The 15,279-nt window shown below is 43.3% G+C and overlaps 1 protein-coding gene across 8 annotated transcripts in view; it reads right to left on the bottom strand.

Moving 5' to 3' along the window:
• Positions 1-7,348: 7,348 nt before the first annotated feature.
• TNIP1 (TNFAIP3 interacting protein 1) overlaps positions 7,349-15,279 on the bottom strand; it is a 221,398-nt gene continuing 213,467 nt past the window's right edge. For all 8 annotated transcript variants that reach the window (XM_085617685.1, XM_085617688.1, XM_085617687.1 and 5 more), the window contains one exon: positions 7,349-8,757. In XM_085617685.1, coding sequence (XP_085473811.1) covers positions 8,714-8,757 — 44 coding nt within the window. In that variant the 3' untranslated portion in view covers positions 7,349-8,713. The remainder of the gene's footprint in view (positions 8,758-15,279) is intronic.

Raw genomic sequence — 15,279 nt, 5'->3', positions numbered from 1 at the left:
TGCGCAGAGTACACGGGGTAATAGATAGAGCCCGCACTCTTCAAGAACCAGCGGTGATTGTATCATTGGACGCAACAATGGCGTTTGACACCGTGGAGTGGCCCTATCTGTGGGCAGTTCTGGCCAAGTTTGGGTTTGGTCCAGAATTTATCCAGTGGGTGCATCTACTGTACTCCGCACCTCTGGCACAAGTGGCGGTGAACGGGAAGGTATCAGCCTCATTTCCACTTAGTCGTGGGACGCGTCAGGGCTTCCCACTGTCCCCCCTTCTTTTTGCGCTGGCCTTGGAACCCTTCGCAGCATGGATTCATTGGGACCCAATGATACGAGGACTGAAGTGGTCCCCGGGTGGGAAGATCGTATTTCATTATACGCCGATGACATCTTGCTCTATCTGGCCTCACCGCAGAAATCCCTAAAGGTAGTCCTCGATATTCTGGCAGTCTTTGGGAGGTTCTCGGGACTCAATATTAATTGGGGAAATCTCTATTATTTGTGCTTAGTGGGACCCGAGGATGTCAGATACAGGTTAGTGATAGTGGGTTTAAATATTTAGGGATCTTTGTCTCCCTTGACCCTTCAGTTCGATATGCTCGCAACCTGCTCTCCCCCCTCCAGAGACTCAAGAGCGACATTGCCAATTGGAGGAAGCTCCCCATCTCGCTAGGGGTAGGTACCAAAGACGGTGGCCCCCCGCTAGAGGATAGGATTCTGGATGGCCTCCTCCCCGAGAGAAAGATTTCTCTGATATACAAAAAGTTGGTCAATCATATGGCGGACCCTCTTCAGGCTCTGAGAGAAAAGTGGGTCCAGGATGGGATAGAAATGGATGATGAGGACTGGCAATCGCGATATCCTCTCCCAAAGTAGTGGCGATCCCAGCGAGATTAAGGCTAGTTCAGTTGAAAATCCTTCACAGAATATATATATCGGGGCCCCGATTGGTGAGCATGGGGTGGGCTGCCGCGAGGGAATTCAGGAGACAATGTGGACTTACGGGCACCTACATGCACACTATCTGGGAATGCACATATATTAGCTCATATTGGCTTCAGATACATGACATAATCAGCGAGGTATTACACATCACTCTCAGACCGGAGGCAAGGAGATGCCTACTAAATATATGGGAGCCTACAGATTTGAATACATTGCAGACTCAGTGGGCCACTCTTGGATTTATGTTAGCTAAACGTAACATCGCTCAGCTATGGGGAGCAGCGCACCCACCCTAGAAGACTTGGAAAGAAATCTTGATTGGTGCATGTTTAGAGAAAAAACGGTGTATCTGGCAAGGGGATGCCCCAAGAAGTGGTCGCGTGTCTGGGGCCAATGGAATAACTATAGAGGGGAGATTTGTATGCCACCCTGTACTGAGGACCGGGAAGACCCTGACTCCCCGTAACACTCCCTAAGATTAGAATTAATGCTTGACCCTTTAAATGTGTGAAATGTGCTAACTGACTCGCCCGATCTTCTGTAATGTGACATTGCCGATGTTTGTTAATAAAAAGAGTGAAAGAAAAAAAATTGCGACTGTACCCAACATAATGTTAGAGCACCATAAGTTCTTCAAAAGCAAACAAAATGAAGGTGAAAGTGTAGAAGAATACATTGCAGAACTCAGGATTCTTGCATCCTCTTGCGAATTTGGTCTAACTGTCGACACTAGCATAATTGACCAGTTCGTATTCAACTGTGCATCATGTAAAATTCAAGAAAGAATCCTATATTGTCGTAATCCCAAACTCGATGAGGTCATCAACTTAGCTAAGAGCATAGAGTGTTCTCTTATTTGAAATACACTTTTACATGGCGATGCTTCTGTCAGCACCTCAATAATGGAAGCCAAATCTCAGGTTGATCTTGTTTGTGCCCTTAACGCCAAGTACAAAAATAGCAAACCAACTACAAACAAATCTGGTTCTTACAGTTTCAGATGTGGATCTAAACCGCACAAAGGTAACTTTCCTGGATGTTCTGTTTCAGGAAAACGTTGACCTTTATGCAAAAAACTGGGACATTTTCAATCAGTCTGTAGAAGCAGAAACACCATAAGAGTCAGTTTGATTGACACATAAGTAGACGAGTGCACTGACTATCAGCAACGTATTTTTAACAGTAGAATTCAATTCTGTAGACACTTCAATCAAAGGTCCCACCTATGAAGCTAGCATCGATGGTATAAATTTGCAAATTATGGCAGATTCTGGCATTTCGATCACCATCTTGAGAGACACTACTTTCCATGAACTCTGGGACAAAGAACTGCTCCCTAGTGATATGAATCCTAAAGCATTCGGAGAAAAGGATATAGACATGCTAGGATTTTTTTTCCGCAAAACTACTTTGTTTGGGCAGAGAGACCTTAACAAAAAAGTATGCGGCAGTCAAGAGCAACAACATCATTGTGTGGTGTGATCTAGCCAAAATGGGCATTATTTTGAAGCCAGGTTATGATAATCCCATTGTTTTAGGAGAAGGCCCTGAGAACTATATATGTAAGATCACAGACCCTGTACAAAGCATACTCACACATTTTGAGAATGTATTTCGTGAAGAGGTAGGCAGTGTGAAAGGTTTTGTACAGGCCATTAGGCTCAAACCTCATGCCCAAGCAGTTGTACACAAGGTAAGACCTGTTCCCCTCAGTGTTAAGGGAGAACTCAAAGTCATGTTGCAAAACTTGTGCTCTCTAGGGATTATTAAACCTTGTGACTCCTTGCTTTGGGTTGCACCCATAGTCGTTGCTCACAAAAAATCTGGTGAAATCAGACTTTGCGCGGATTTGAGGAGTCTCAATGCCAACATCTTCATAGACTGTCATCCCCTTCCCAAGAGTTATTAGCCAACTTGGGTAGTTCCAAATTGTTCTCACTGATCGATTTGCAGTCCGCCTACCACCAAGTTGCTCTAAACAAGGACTCACAAGAACTCACCAATTCGTTACTCCATTTCATTCGGAGAATATAAGTACCTGAAGTTGAAATTCGGTTTGGCATCCGCCGCAAGCGTCTTTCAAAAAAACGAATGGACCATCTGTTTGGCAATCTCAGGGGTGTACAGGCTTATCAAGATGATGTTCTTATTCATGCTGATCCTCTAGAACATAATCGCTTACTGAGCATAGTTTTAGACACTTTATTTTTTTTAATTAAAAACATGACCATCAGGGAGAATAAATGTAAGTTTGCCACAAATGAATTAAATTACCTGGGTCACACCATTTCTAGCTCAAGCATAAAACCTGAAATGTTACTCATCAGAGCTATCAAAGAAGCTAGGGCACCCGTTGATAAGGATGTTTTACGCTTCTTCTTAGGCCTAGCAGAATACTATGCCAGATTTGTTCCCATGTATGCCCAAACTGTGGAACCCCTCCAATCATTGCTCAAGAAAGGAACCAAATTCAAATGGTCTCAGGACATGGAAACTGCTTTCCGTCAGGTTAAATTACTCATAGAACAAGCCCCTGCATTAAGTGCTTTTCAAGAAAGCCTCACATCTGTCACATGTTTGGCTGTCTTTGCATCATTAGCAATAAGTGGGAGCATCAAGACGCACCCACAAATTTGTACTACTGCGTTCGTATAGATGTGTCAACTTAAAACATTTCTGCCACGTGTATTAACAATTGAAGGTAAATTCCGGAATTGGCTTGTTGGAGAGTAGCCACCCCTTTCACAGAGCCGATATGTCCACCTCGGAACATCTTATGTTGCATAGATGTTAGAGGTGACTTCTGAGGGTCAGCTGTTAAAAGTAACAGGTCCAAAAGTTTAATAATCCTGTTCGTTTTGATGTGGCATCACTGGAAAAAAAATACCTTCACAAACCACTTATTCTTTCATGGGTACATATGTAATCTTCAATGCTATACATTCCCTGCCACCACCAACAGCATTTTGTGAACACAGGAAGCTATCTCGAGGTACAGATAATGTTTGGAACCCACCGCTTAACAGAAGCATTTGTGATGCATCAGATTGTGTAAATATGTGATGGAGCATGATTATTTGAGAATGATTATGCTTGATCAAGGCTGCTCATTAAGTGTGAACTAATATATATACATATTTTTTAATCTGTCTAACAGTGTGGTAATTTTAAAAAAAATTGAGTGTTTTAAAGTGCAACATAAAAATGTGCAGGAGTGACAACACATTTAGAATCCAAAAGCTGCAATGAGAAATATGCAGAAAGGTTGCAAACTGGTGAAATGAGAGACATTTATGTCACGAGAGAGAAGCTTACTAAACAATATAGTAACTTGCAAGTAACTTGGAAGTAGTATTATAGAAAATATGATAATGAAAATGCTTAAAGTACAATGATTCTTACTTATGTTTTTCTCTGAACATGAAAATCCTGTTATAAAAGTGGTTGCTTGTAGTTTTAAAATATTGTATTCAGACTAGGCTTATAAATTTGATTGAAAGGGTGTTTTCTTATATTGTTTCTTGTGATGTTTCTATCTTCTTATACATTATTAATAATGGTGTGTTTTATTCTTTACAACAATTATGATTTGTGATTTTTCCATTTAGGCCTCAAAACCGGTTAGTGTATTATTTTCTTTTCTAACGTAGCCCTGAGAAGACTGTATTTTGTTTCATCTTTATTTCTAACATGCTGATTAATTTGCTTTCGCTGTGAATGTTTATCACTAGAGTTTCCTTCCTAAGGTTAGAGTATTTCTTCCTATGAATACTTGTGTTGACTATGTTGCAAGCTATTGTGGAAGCGAGCGCGTGGATATGAAAAAGTTTCGATGTGCTTCTTTTTTCCGCGGTGACATGACGTTTTGAGAATAAACAAAAGCATATTAATAAAGTTCCGGATGAACTAGGTTGGATGACGACCACACCATGGATCCTAACCAATGGAAACATGTAAAACTGAAGTAGTTACATTTGGGGGCTGGAATTGAGAACATTTGGAGGTATAACTACTCTGAGAAAAAGAACTGGGCTGCTGCTCATCTCGCAATGATTCTTTGGCTGGCTGGCTATTATCCTTGCAATTTTTGGGGGTGACATGCTGTCGGTCCGAACTTTGACTCTTCCCTGAACTGAACTATCCTGATTTTCTTGCACTTCATCGGCTGGTGATGTTGTACAAGCTATACCTTGTCGGCTGAAGGGTTGGCTATTTCAGACTTTTGCACACTATGCATTAGCTCATTGATCTTAGGTGCATATGAATCTCAAATTGCATACCGAAATTGAAATGTGTATTTCTTTCTTTCTCCATCTCTCTCTACTCACTCTAGTTATTTATTTTTGATATATTTTACCATGATCTGTAGTTTCTATTGTGAATTTACCCGTATTCATTGAAATACCAAAAGTACCAACAGTTCTAATGTGTTTTATGTATTGACAACTCATATTTGATAATTTAAATAAAGGTACCTTGATAAATATACAGAGTTTGTCTTTATTGAAATGTTTTATTGATATGATATGTATTTTGACTGTTGTTAGGCATTTTCTTCATTACAGGTTCTCATGAAGGAAATAGCATCCGTCTCTAATTATCGGAGTCCCTATTAGCTCCTAGAAAGCTCTATCGGAGGACCTCATGATTTTGTAAGTGATTGTAGAGTCTCTATGGGCCCAAACTCGTTGGTATAGTAAATGATCGAAATTTGGTTTATGGTGTATTGAGGGTTTTGTGAATGATTGTACACCGCTTCTGCTGGATCATATCCATTTTAAGTCGGAACTGACCAGGGAGTTACCCTCTTCCAAGTGTGAAACATCTTGGAGTATCATCTTGAACTTGGTGGCTCAGATGCATCAAATGAGAGGAAACTCCTCTGGGATCCTTAACAATGTAAGGTCTAATTTCAGACTTATAAACTGTACGGACTACACCCCTTGGCATCATTCATGGGTGGTACTTCCTGAAGAAACCCCTTGTACAGGAATGACCCCACTTCTTCCAGTGAGAGAGGTCTTTGATCTCGTGGTCTCTTTGAGTTTGTGACTGCATGGTTTGATGAGGACTTTGCCTTGGTAAATATGTTGAACCTCAAGAATACATTGATCTCAAGCTTTCTCTTGCCAAAGATATGCACATACTTTTTAATCTCCACCACTAGGAGTGGCATGGTTGGGGGAAGAGAACGGAGTGCCACTTGTTTGTCGTGCAAGAGCCTCTAAGGCTTTGGCCTATTACTTTGCCCAAAAAGTAATGTTGTTTTTGAACCAATGCTACCTCAGCATTCCGATCAGGCTGCCCATATCCAGGTGTATGGTGATAAGCTTGCTTGATATACTGATGTCTGCCTAGAGGTTTGCACAGAGCATAATCTCTGAAGCAAAAAATAGAATATACATGGACAGCTCCATGCCTTTTTAATGCGTTTTAGTGCATGGTGTGTAATTTATTTTCAGATGCGCTTTGTTTAGCGAGATGGTCTGCATTGAATGGCTTTCAGTCTCCAAAGGTCCAATATGTAAAACCAAGTGCAGTAATACATAGTTGAACTTGTAGTTGGACGTATTTTTTACATTCATAGAATCCTTGAAGAAGTAAAGAGCAATGGTCTTTCCTATTACTTATGGTTTTCCATATTTGTTTGCTCATCTGGTAAATACTGAATGTTCTGATATTGCTGAAGGCCGAGGTGATTTTCTTGTCCGTGGCATCTAAACGTCTACTCTCCAAATCTGGTTCAAGTTTATGCAGTTCTTGCGAGCAGCCGCAACAAGAAGACAGCCAGATTCACACATTTCATATCTTGAGGTGCAGTCCAAAACCTGTACGCATCCTTTGTTGTTGCTGGCATCCTAGAAATATCCTTGTTGAGAGACTTGTGGCAGAGTCAGTGAATACAGCTCTTCTGTTATGAAGTGCTAAAATTCTCACAAAGGAAGAAAGATTACTCTTCTTCCTCAAAGTAGACTCCATAGAGCTGCTCTGTGTATTAGTGTGTAGTACTGGTATACCTCCTCTGCAGGTGATGGGCATAACAGCTAGGTTGATCTAATCCACAGTCATACTCCTGCATGCTTGTCTGCGCCCAGTCTCTAAACAAGGGATAATGCATAGCATGTGAATCTAAACTAAGCCATTGATTCAAAACTGGCACAGCATGTCTGTCAATCTTTGTTCTAACACTCAGCTTTTAGTATAATCGCTTTGTTCTTTGTGATAAATTCAATCTTGGGTCTTAGTGAAGCAACCTTGGTTAACCGTGCAAATGAGCTAAGAAAGGCACATACTTCTAGTGTTTATGTATGGAACCAAACATAAGTTGTCACACACCAAGTCTGTGACAGTATTTATTCTATGCCCTAACCAGTGAACACATGCAAAAATACGTCGTAACGAAGATAAGTCAAACTCATATTCTGTTTATTTTAATTTACACACTTCTGAACCATCGTTCTTGTTCTCAGGTTAGGAATATTAGGATTTATATTTGTTGCAATAAAGAAAAATACGTGGATAAAGAAAATAAACCACTTTCATAAAATAAATCTTAGCAAATAGATTAAAATTCAGGTACTTGCCTTTGCAAGAAGAAAATGGTACAAGAGGATAGATATCTTGCTTCAGCTCTATAGAATTACCAGAAAGGACTTCCAAATTTTTATGCCGTTTCAGTACTCAAGAAACAGGAGCTACAGGTGAAGTTTTCTGGCTAACGTGCCATGGTCAAAAGCATCCACATTCATGGCTGATTACAGAGACCTCTTAATTAACCATTGTCTATCAACTAACATTCAAACCGGCAAATGCCCATATGCAGTGGCACCCTGCCACTTCGGTGAGGGGGTTGCCCCTCATAAAAGGCTAGCCTTTGCTACATTTTTCATTGTCCTCTCCTGCCCCTTCATATTGAATTTTAAAAAATCAACTTCCACTCTTAACAGTGAAAATAATTGTTCAGTGAGAAACCATCACAATGGAAAATACATCTGTCTTTGCTCCTTCTGGTTGAAAGTCTGAGGTCCTAGAGAAACACAATGGGATTCCTTCATGACATGTTGCCTATGCCTTGCGTTTGCAAATCGATGTAACTCCCACATATATTGGAAAGACCAATATGGAGGGTAAAATATAGTAATGCTTGTGGTATGACTGCTGGCACCCCAACACATTCCACTGAACACTCCTTAGTGGACCCACTGAGACAAGTTTCAGTGACCTTGCCCTCCATGAGAAGCAGTGTTATTGCAGCAACTCCAGAGTTAGTAACAGCATAGGCTGATAAAAGTTGTGCACAGGGTGGCTGTGCCCACAGTGATAACTACAATATGCAGGCCCAAGTGCTTAAAGCAACCAGCACTTCCTTCACATGCCCTGCTAACATGCCAAGGCAGGCCATTCGGATGGTGTCCTTCAAGTCTCACCCTGGTCTGGTGAAATCCCATTGCACAGGGCAGTTGTGCAACTGCCCAACACTATGCAAACTAAATTAACGTTTGAATGCCTTTCTCTGAGAGTTCTGCCGGTTGCCCACCTGCCCTACGCTTTCAGACTAGACCAGTATTCTAGCATGACACTTGTTATTCTGGGCATAGGATGCCAGGAAAATTGGAACTGTGCATATAAATCCCTACAATGCCAAACATCTCTCTACACAGATAAACAGATGCAGAGTGAATTTGGAGGAAAGCAATCTATAAATATGTATATATACGTTTATATAGGAACACGATACAACAGGGTGCCTCTGGAAATAACTGATCTGCAGGCTTCACATTGGCTGCTGATTTTTAGGAGTTGCAGATGCTGAAGAATCTGCAAAAAGACAGAAAAATATGACATTAGGAAACAAAAAAAGACAGAAAAAAAGACTTATTATTACATTTCTTAAAATACTTTAAAAAAAAAAAAAGGACTTCAGTGGAACGAAGCAACTGTGTCTTAATGTCATCTTTCTCACAGACACTACCCAAGTATATTTTTTCCATTCCTTAAAAAACAGAAGGGTTTATAGGGGACTATGAAAGTACCGAACGGTTCCTTGTAGTGTGATGCGGCTTCTATTATCTCTCATCCATGGCTGGTGAAAAACGGATCAGTCAACTTCTTTCCAATATCGAGGACAATAAATCTTAAATGTTGGCCTCTGCAGGGCTAAAACCAGCAGAACAAATAGCGTTGGCTTAGCTGTGAAAATGAATGTGTGGCAACGCTTACACCTCACAAATCACTAATGGTATTTGCCACTACTGGGGGCTTTAACTGAAAATTAGGAATGACAAATTACATTTTCAGAACAGAAATACATTGAAACTACAATCTGACCAAAAGCAACTGTGGTAAGCAATAAAATCTGCAAAAAAGGTATCAAATCGCAAAAAAATGGAAACAAACTAAGAATTTACTTACCTTTGGTAATGTTCTTTCTAGTGGCTATTCTACCCAACAACAGAAAATCCCCAGGTGCTAGTCCAGCATGAACTTCAAAGCCAGGTCCTCCTTGACCCGGACAAGAAGCAACACAGGACCGGCCCATCAGTCAGGTATAGCCTAGATCCAGTGACAGTGTGCACAGGCAGATGAACCAATAACTAGGGTGAAATCAGTTCTGGGTTGCTTGTATTTCGGTACAGAGAAGACCTGACTTGGAAGCTCAGGCTGGACTGTTCCAACTGGAGCAGGGTCAAGACTGATTTGCATATAGATGGGTCCAAACTGAGGTGACCCAAACTGAAATGACTTGGCCCGTTCGCTCTTGATCTTTTTCAGAACTTGGGACATTAATGGCAGGAGCGGGAAGGCATACATTATCCACTTTTTTCCATTCTAGCCGAAATGCTTCTCCTATGAGTGTTATTTTGGAGATTCCAGAACGTAAAACCTTTGACACTACAAGTTCTCAATGGTGGTGAAAAGATCTGCCTGGAATTCCCCCACAGTCGGGAGATGCCTCTTTAGGATATAGATGCGATTTGTAATCTACTAGATATCGCCTGCATAGCTCATCAGCAATGGCTTTCAAGGATCCCGCCAACTGGTTCATGGTCAGGGAAATGCGCTGATGCTTCAACCAACTCCAGAGGTGCACAGCCTTGTTGCACCTTACCCAGGACTCCACTCCGCCCTGCTTGTTGCAATACAATATGGCTATGGTGTTGTACATGAGGACCTGCACCAGCCTGGATGGCAGGTAAGCCGTTGGCACTAGACAAATAGCCCGCAAATCCAGTGCTTGACCTGTATCAAAGATCAGAGTCTTCTGATCTCTGCTTACCCCAGATGACCTCCCGAACCCAGTACTGTTGCATCCATCACCACCATCAGCTCTGGGAGGGGAAGGAAAATGGGCATGCTGCTGGATCAATAGCATTTGAGCAACCACCACTTAAAATCGTGAACCGTCTTTTGACATCAGAATGGCATTCAATAGATTTTTTCAGTGCTGGGCCCACCGGAACGTCAGATTTCATTACATGAAAGCCCATGTTTGCCAACTGGCATAGTCCACAAGGAAAAGGCAGGAGGCTAAGAGCCCAAGATACCTTAGAACTACTCTCAGTGAGATTCAGTTTCGAGGATGAGGCATCGGGACCATAGCCTGAATATCCTGGTCTCATTGTAGAGGAGGGAAGACTTGAACTGCACTGTATCCACATAGCTTATTGGTCATGAACCCCAAAGATTTCAAAAGGTTTGCCGTCATCTGGAGGTGGTCTACCAGTGTCTATGGTGAGCCCGCCTTCAGCAGCCAGTCATCAACATAGGGAAAATTGGTATCTGGTGAGGCTGAACAGAGGCCTCTGACCTTGAACTGTAGGAAATGTCTGAGGGACTTCAGACTGTGTATATAAAAATAGGAGTCTTGACACGCTCCAGTCCCACAAGGTCACCATCCAGTCCTATCAAGTACAGAGCAGCCAAGATCTGGGCTAATGAGAGTGGTTTGAAATTATCCTTCCACATGAAGACATTCAGAAGTAGAAGGTCGAAAGTAGGCCTTCATCCTTTTTCTTTGTTTTTTGTTTCACAATTCTTTATTGGAAGATTAAAACAAAACAGTGTATAGGGGAAGGAGGGACGGGGAACATAAGGTACCATATGTGAAACAGTAATACTGTACGAAAAAACACAGTGCAAGAGGAAATCGAGCAGAAGGTGTTGTTCCCATGAGGCAGTGGCCCCTGAAGGACAAGGAAAGGCAATATTTAGGAGACACAGGTCCACATCTGTACACAGAATATTCTGCGGGATGAGGGCGGGGGGGGGGGGGGGGAACTAGAAAAATGTAACATGAGAAAAGAAAATGAATAGAGAAAAAGCAAAAAGGGTATTCATGCTCATATCCACACATCCAGGGGCTGGAGGGGGAAAGGGTATAGAAGGGGGGCGAGAGGTAAAAGAAAAGATGGGGCAAAGAAGAAGAGAGAAGCGGAAAAGGCAGGAGAAGAAAGTGGGAAAAGTAGGCACGTTCCGTTAAGGATCATGACCAGATGGGATCTCAAGGGCAGTGTCAGTCTGATATAAAATGTGGTCACCCTTTAGGGGACAGGTGCACTATCAACTAAGAGCTAGAGGGCTTCATCCTGGAGGAAAGGTGCCTATATGAGGAGGGAAGTCGCTGTCTTATCCTGTAGTTTATAAATGACCCGTTCATTGGAGGCTGCGGATACACTGCTGAGAGCCATTCATCATGAGAGGTGGTGTGGGGGAACACCAGGGGTGGAGAATGCAGATCTTGGCCGTGGCGAGAACAGTCGTATGCAGTAGACGGCCCTGAAGGTGTGAAAGGTTTGGGGAGGTTGCAAGATCATGTAGAAGGATCAGAGGATAAGGCCGGGGTTACGGGATTGGAAGGGTCTCGCTCAGCAAGGTGCCGACTACCACCCAAAAAGGTTGTCCCAAGGGGCAATCACAGAGGAAGTGCATAAGGTCACAGCGATCGTGGGAGAAGCGCCAGCAATTTGCATGAGAGAACAGGCCCACTTCCCACAGTTTTATGGAAGGCCAGTGCCAGTCATGCAGTGACTTAAAGAGACAGAACTTTAATCGTGCCTCCAGGGCCCGTGATCCATTGCCTCCAGAAGGTCTACCCAGTCATCCATTTCATATTCTGTCAGGTGTGCCATGTGATACGGAGGCTATTTAGAAGGGACAGGGAGAGAAGATGGTGGCTCAAAAGGCTATAGAGGCCAGACATAACCCTGCGGAAGCGGTCCCATGTTCTAGGGTAGGATGCTACAGAAGAGGGCTGTAGGACCCAGGGCCATACATCAGGTGACAATTGAGGCAATGCTGTAGCTGCAAATATGGTCAGCACTGATGGGAGACTGAATTCTTCGCGGGGCGCAGCAAAGAATTTAAGGGCACCCTGTTCAAGGACTTGATGGAGGCTGTAGATGCCCCCCTCCCAGTTCAACATCTCACCACCTATATGGATGCCAGAGAGAATGGGCATTTCATCCTTATTCAGCCCAAATCAATAATGAGAGTAACAACCCTCTCTTCTTTCTGAGTCTAGAACCCTCTCAATAGCACCTTTGGAAAGCAACACTCGCACCTCCTGTAACAGCCTTCAGAGGGTGAAGGTTCAATGTAGGCCAGAGACCTCGATCCTTTTTTAGCACAAAGCAGTAACGGGTGTTACAACCCTCTCCTCTTTCTGAGTCCAGAACCCTCTCAATAGCATCTCTGGAGAGCAACACTTGCACCTCCTGTAACAGAATGGAGAAGTGCTCATCTGAAAGGTGATCATATGTTGGGGGGGGGGGGGAGGGGGGGGGGGAATTTGGTGGAGCAAAAAGAAAGGGGAGGGCTTAGCTGTTCAGAATGGTTTGAATGATCCATCTATCAAGCATTATGGATCCCCCAACCCCAAGCGATAGGCTGAAGCAGTTGCAGCAAATGTTGCTGTCTATATGCTAACACCCTGGAGTAGCCTCTTAATTATCTGAGCCCAAGCTCTGGGACGCAGAGATTGTGTGATGGCTTTGTTCTTAAAATGCTCCAGGGTAGTATCAGATTTTCCACCAAGAAGACGTGAGCCATCAAATGGCATATACATTATGAGAGATGCTTGTATAGCTCAAAAAATCCCGTGGAACACATCTATGCATAGTGGTGAACACAACAGAGGTGCCAACAGCCCTTCCCAGGCCATTAGTAAAATGTAGGTGAGCACTAATCATGTATTTGGCATCATCGTGACCATCATGAATGGGTTCAATCAGAGAGGCCCAAAGGTTTTCTGGGACACATGGCAATATCTCGATGGCCATGACCCAGAGTGCATATGTGTAGCGACCCAACAGACAGATTGTATTCACTGATTTTAATGCCAGGATAGCCAAGGAGAGCAGTTATTTTCCAAATGCCTCAATCCTCTTGGACTTCCTATCCAGAGGAGCCATGACGAATGAATTGGGTTTCACCTTGCAGCTTGAAGCCGGAACCGCCATCTGGGGGTAGTTAGTGTTAAAATGAGGCTCACCAGGTCAAGTCTTTGATACCTGGCCACCTGCCTATTCACTGGTGGTCCACAACAGGGCATGTGATCAAGTGCCCATCAATGTATCAGTGATGGCTTCATTAAAGGGAAGGAAGGGCTCAGACGTAACTGGTCTGGACTGCACAATTTCCATAAGGATATTAGTATTGGTTACGACTGGAGACCGCTGAAATTCCACAACCTCAGCTGCCTTTTGGCCTACTACTGCAAATGATGCACTATCTTCCATTGATGGCCCAAGTAGTGAGTCAAACCCTGTATCAGGACAGATACCAAGACCACTAGACTCTTGCAAATCCATATAAAAGTGTCAATGTCATAATGAGAGGGGGATATCACGGTCCCCTGCCCATCATCACCTTCAAAAAGATAATTGAGTCACAGCTGGTACGTCCACCCTGGTAGCGGCACTGGTACAGAAACATTCTGTATGCAGACTGGTTCTGCTTTATTAATTTGTACCAGGGAATCAGTTGAGAACATGCTGAAGTTGGTTCGAGAACAGACACTGGAATCGCCACCACAACTTTTTTTGGCACTGGCCGCATAAGCACAAACTTCGACAATCGGTACGGTGCAGTTCCTGGAGCTGGAGTAAACTTAAGTACTGGAGTTGGTACGGGACCTGGAACAGAGCTTAAGGGGTCAGATTGTGCCGGAGATTGGCATGCCGACAGGAACCAAACTGGAAGACCCAGTAGGTTCTGGGGGCCCAAAGGTGTAACAATGGGAGACAGGGGTGCACCAAAAATCAGTGGCGTGGCCTCTATGAAGGCCTTGATGTGTTGCGGCCTTGCCGATGGCCTGGGCAACTCAGAGCACACTGAGATCAGTTAGGGAACTGGCTCTACCACCAAGGGACCATGGGGGATATTGACTGTTATTGTGACACCCTCACACCTTCTCCTGGGATAAGAAGTTGTGGGATGCGGTAGAGTCCTAATTTGCCATTTTATGTTTGCACTTACATTTTAATTTGGACCTACTGGAGGACTTTTGGCGCAGAATAAGACCTCTTGCAGGAAAGGCCCTGGGAGCGAGACTGTGTCTGTGCACACAACCTGGAACGTAGCTTACATGAGGGCTGCAATTTCTTCTTATATTCGGCGATGTACAACTTTGCTTCTTCATTCCAGATCGCCTTCAGGTGCATGAGGGCACACTTATCGCACAGGTTAGAGTAATTCTTGAGCCAAAAAATCAAAGAGAGACACTGAGTGGGTCTGGGACCGATACTGATTTTGTTTTACAATCAAGGTATGGTTTTGAAACCTGTCGTTTTCAGACAGCACATCTTTGTGTAGCAAAATCGATTTCATTTTCGTGTTTGTTAGTAGACCAACAAATTTGAGGGGAGGAGCTCCATATCTGCATTGGAAGGTGTGGGAAGAAAGGAACTGATGTCAGTGTGCAAGGGTGGAGCTTACATGCAGCTCCACTCTGGCACTTCCAGAGCAGTAAGGAGCCAGCATGAAGCAGCATAGCATCACCTAGCAGAATGCTGGAGCACTGCTGAAAAATGTTTCCGGGATAAAGTCTGGGACCTTGGGAGTATTCCAAGGTGAAGAACCTGTGGTTACAAGTATCCATGAAAGCAATGAGAGATTGAATGACACAAACTCTGAAAAGGAAAATGTCACCATCAGCGCAGAATACATTGAGTGGCTGCTTTCCATAGTAACGCACCTGAGGAGGGGTGCGCTTTTTACCTATTACAGGACATTTCACCTTCAGATTAATGAGGAGACAATAGTCTTGAGATGTCAACGCTATAAAAGGAAATCCAGTTGCAGTGCTTTCTTTAAACAGTGGGACAAGACTCATGGAGTCAC

The sequence above is a fragment of the Triturus cristatus genome, chromosome 7, assembly GCF_964204655.1.
Source record: "Triturus cristatus chromosome 7, aTriCri1.1, whole genome shotgun sequence".
Taxonomy (NCBI): Eukaryota; Metazoa; Chordata; class Amphibia; order Caudata; family Salamandridae; genus Triturus; species Triturus cristatus.
This window is presented reverse-complemented; position numbering and strand designations above follow the sequence as displayed.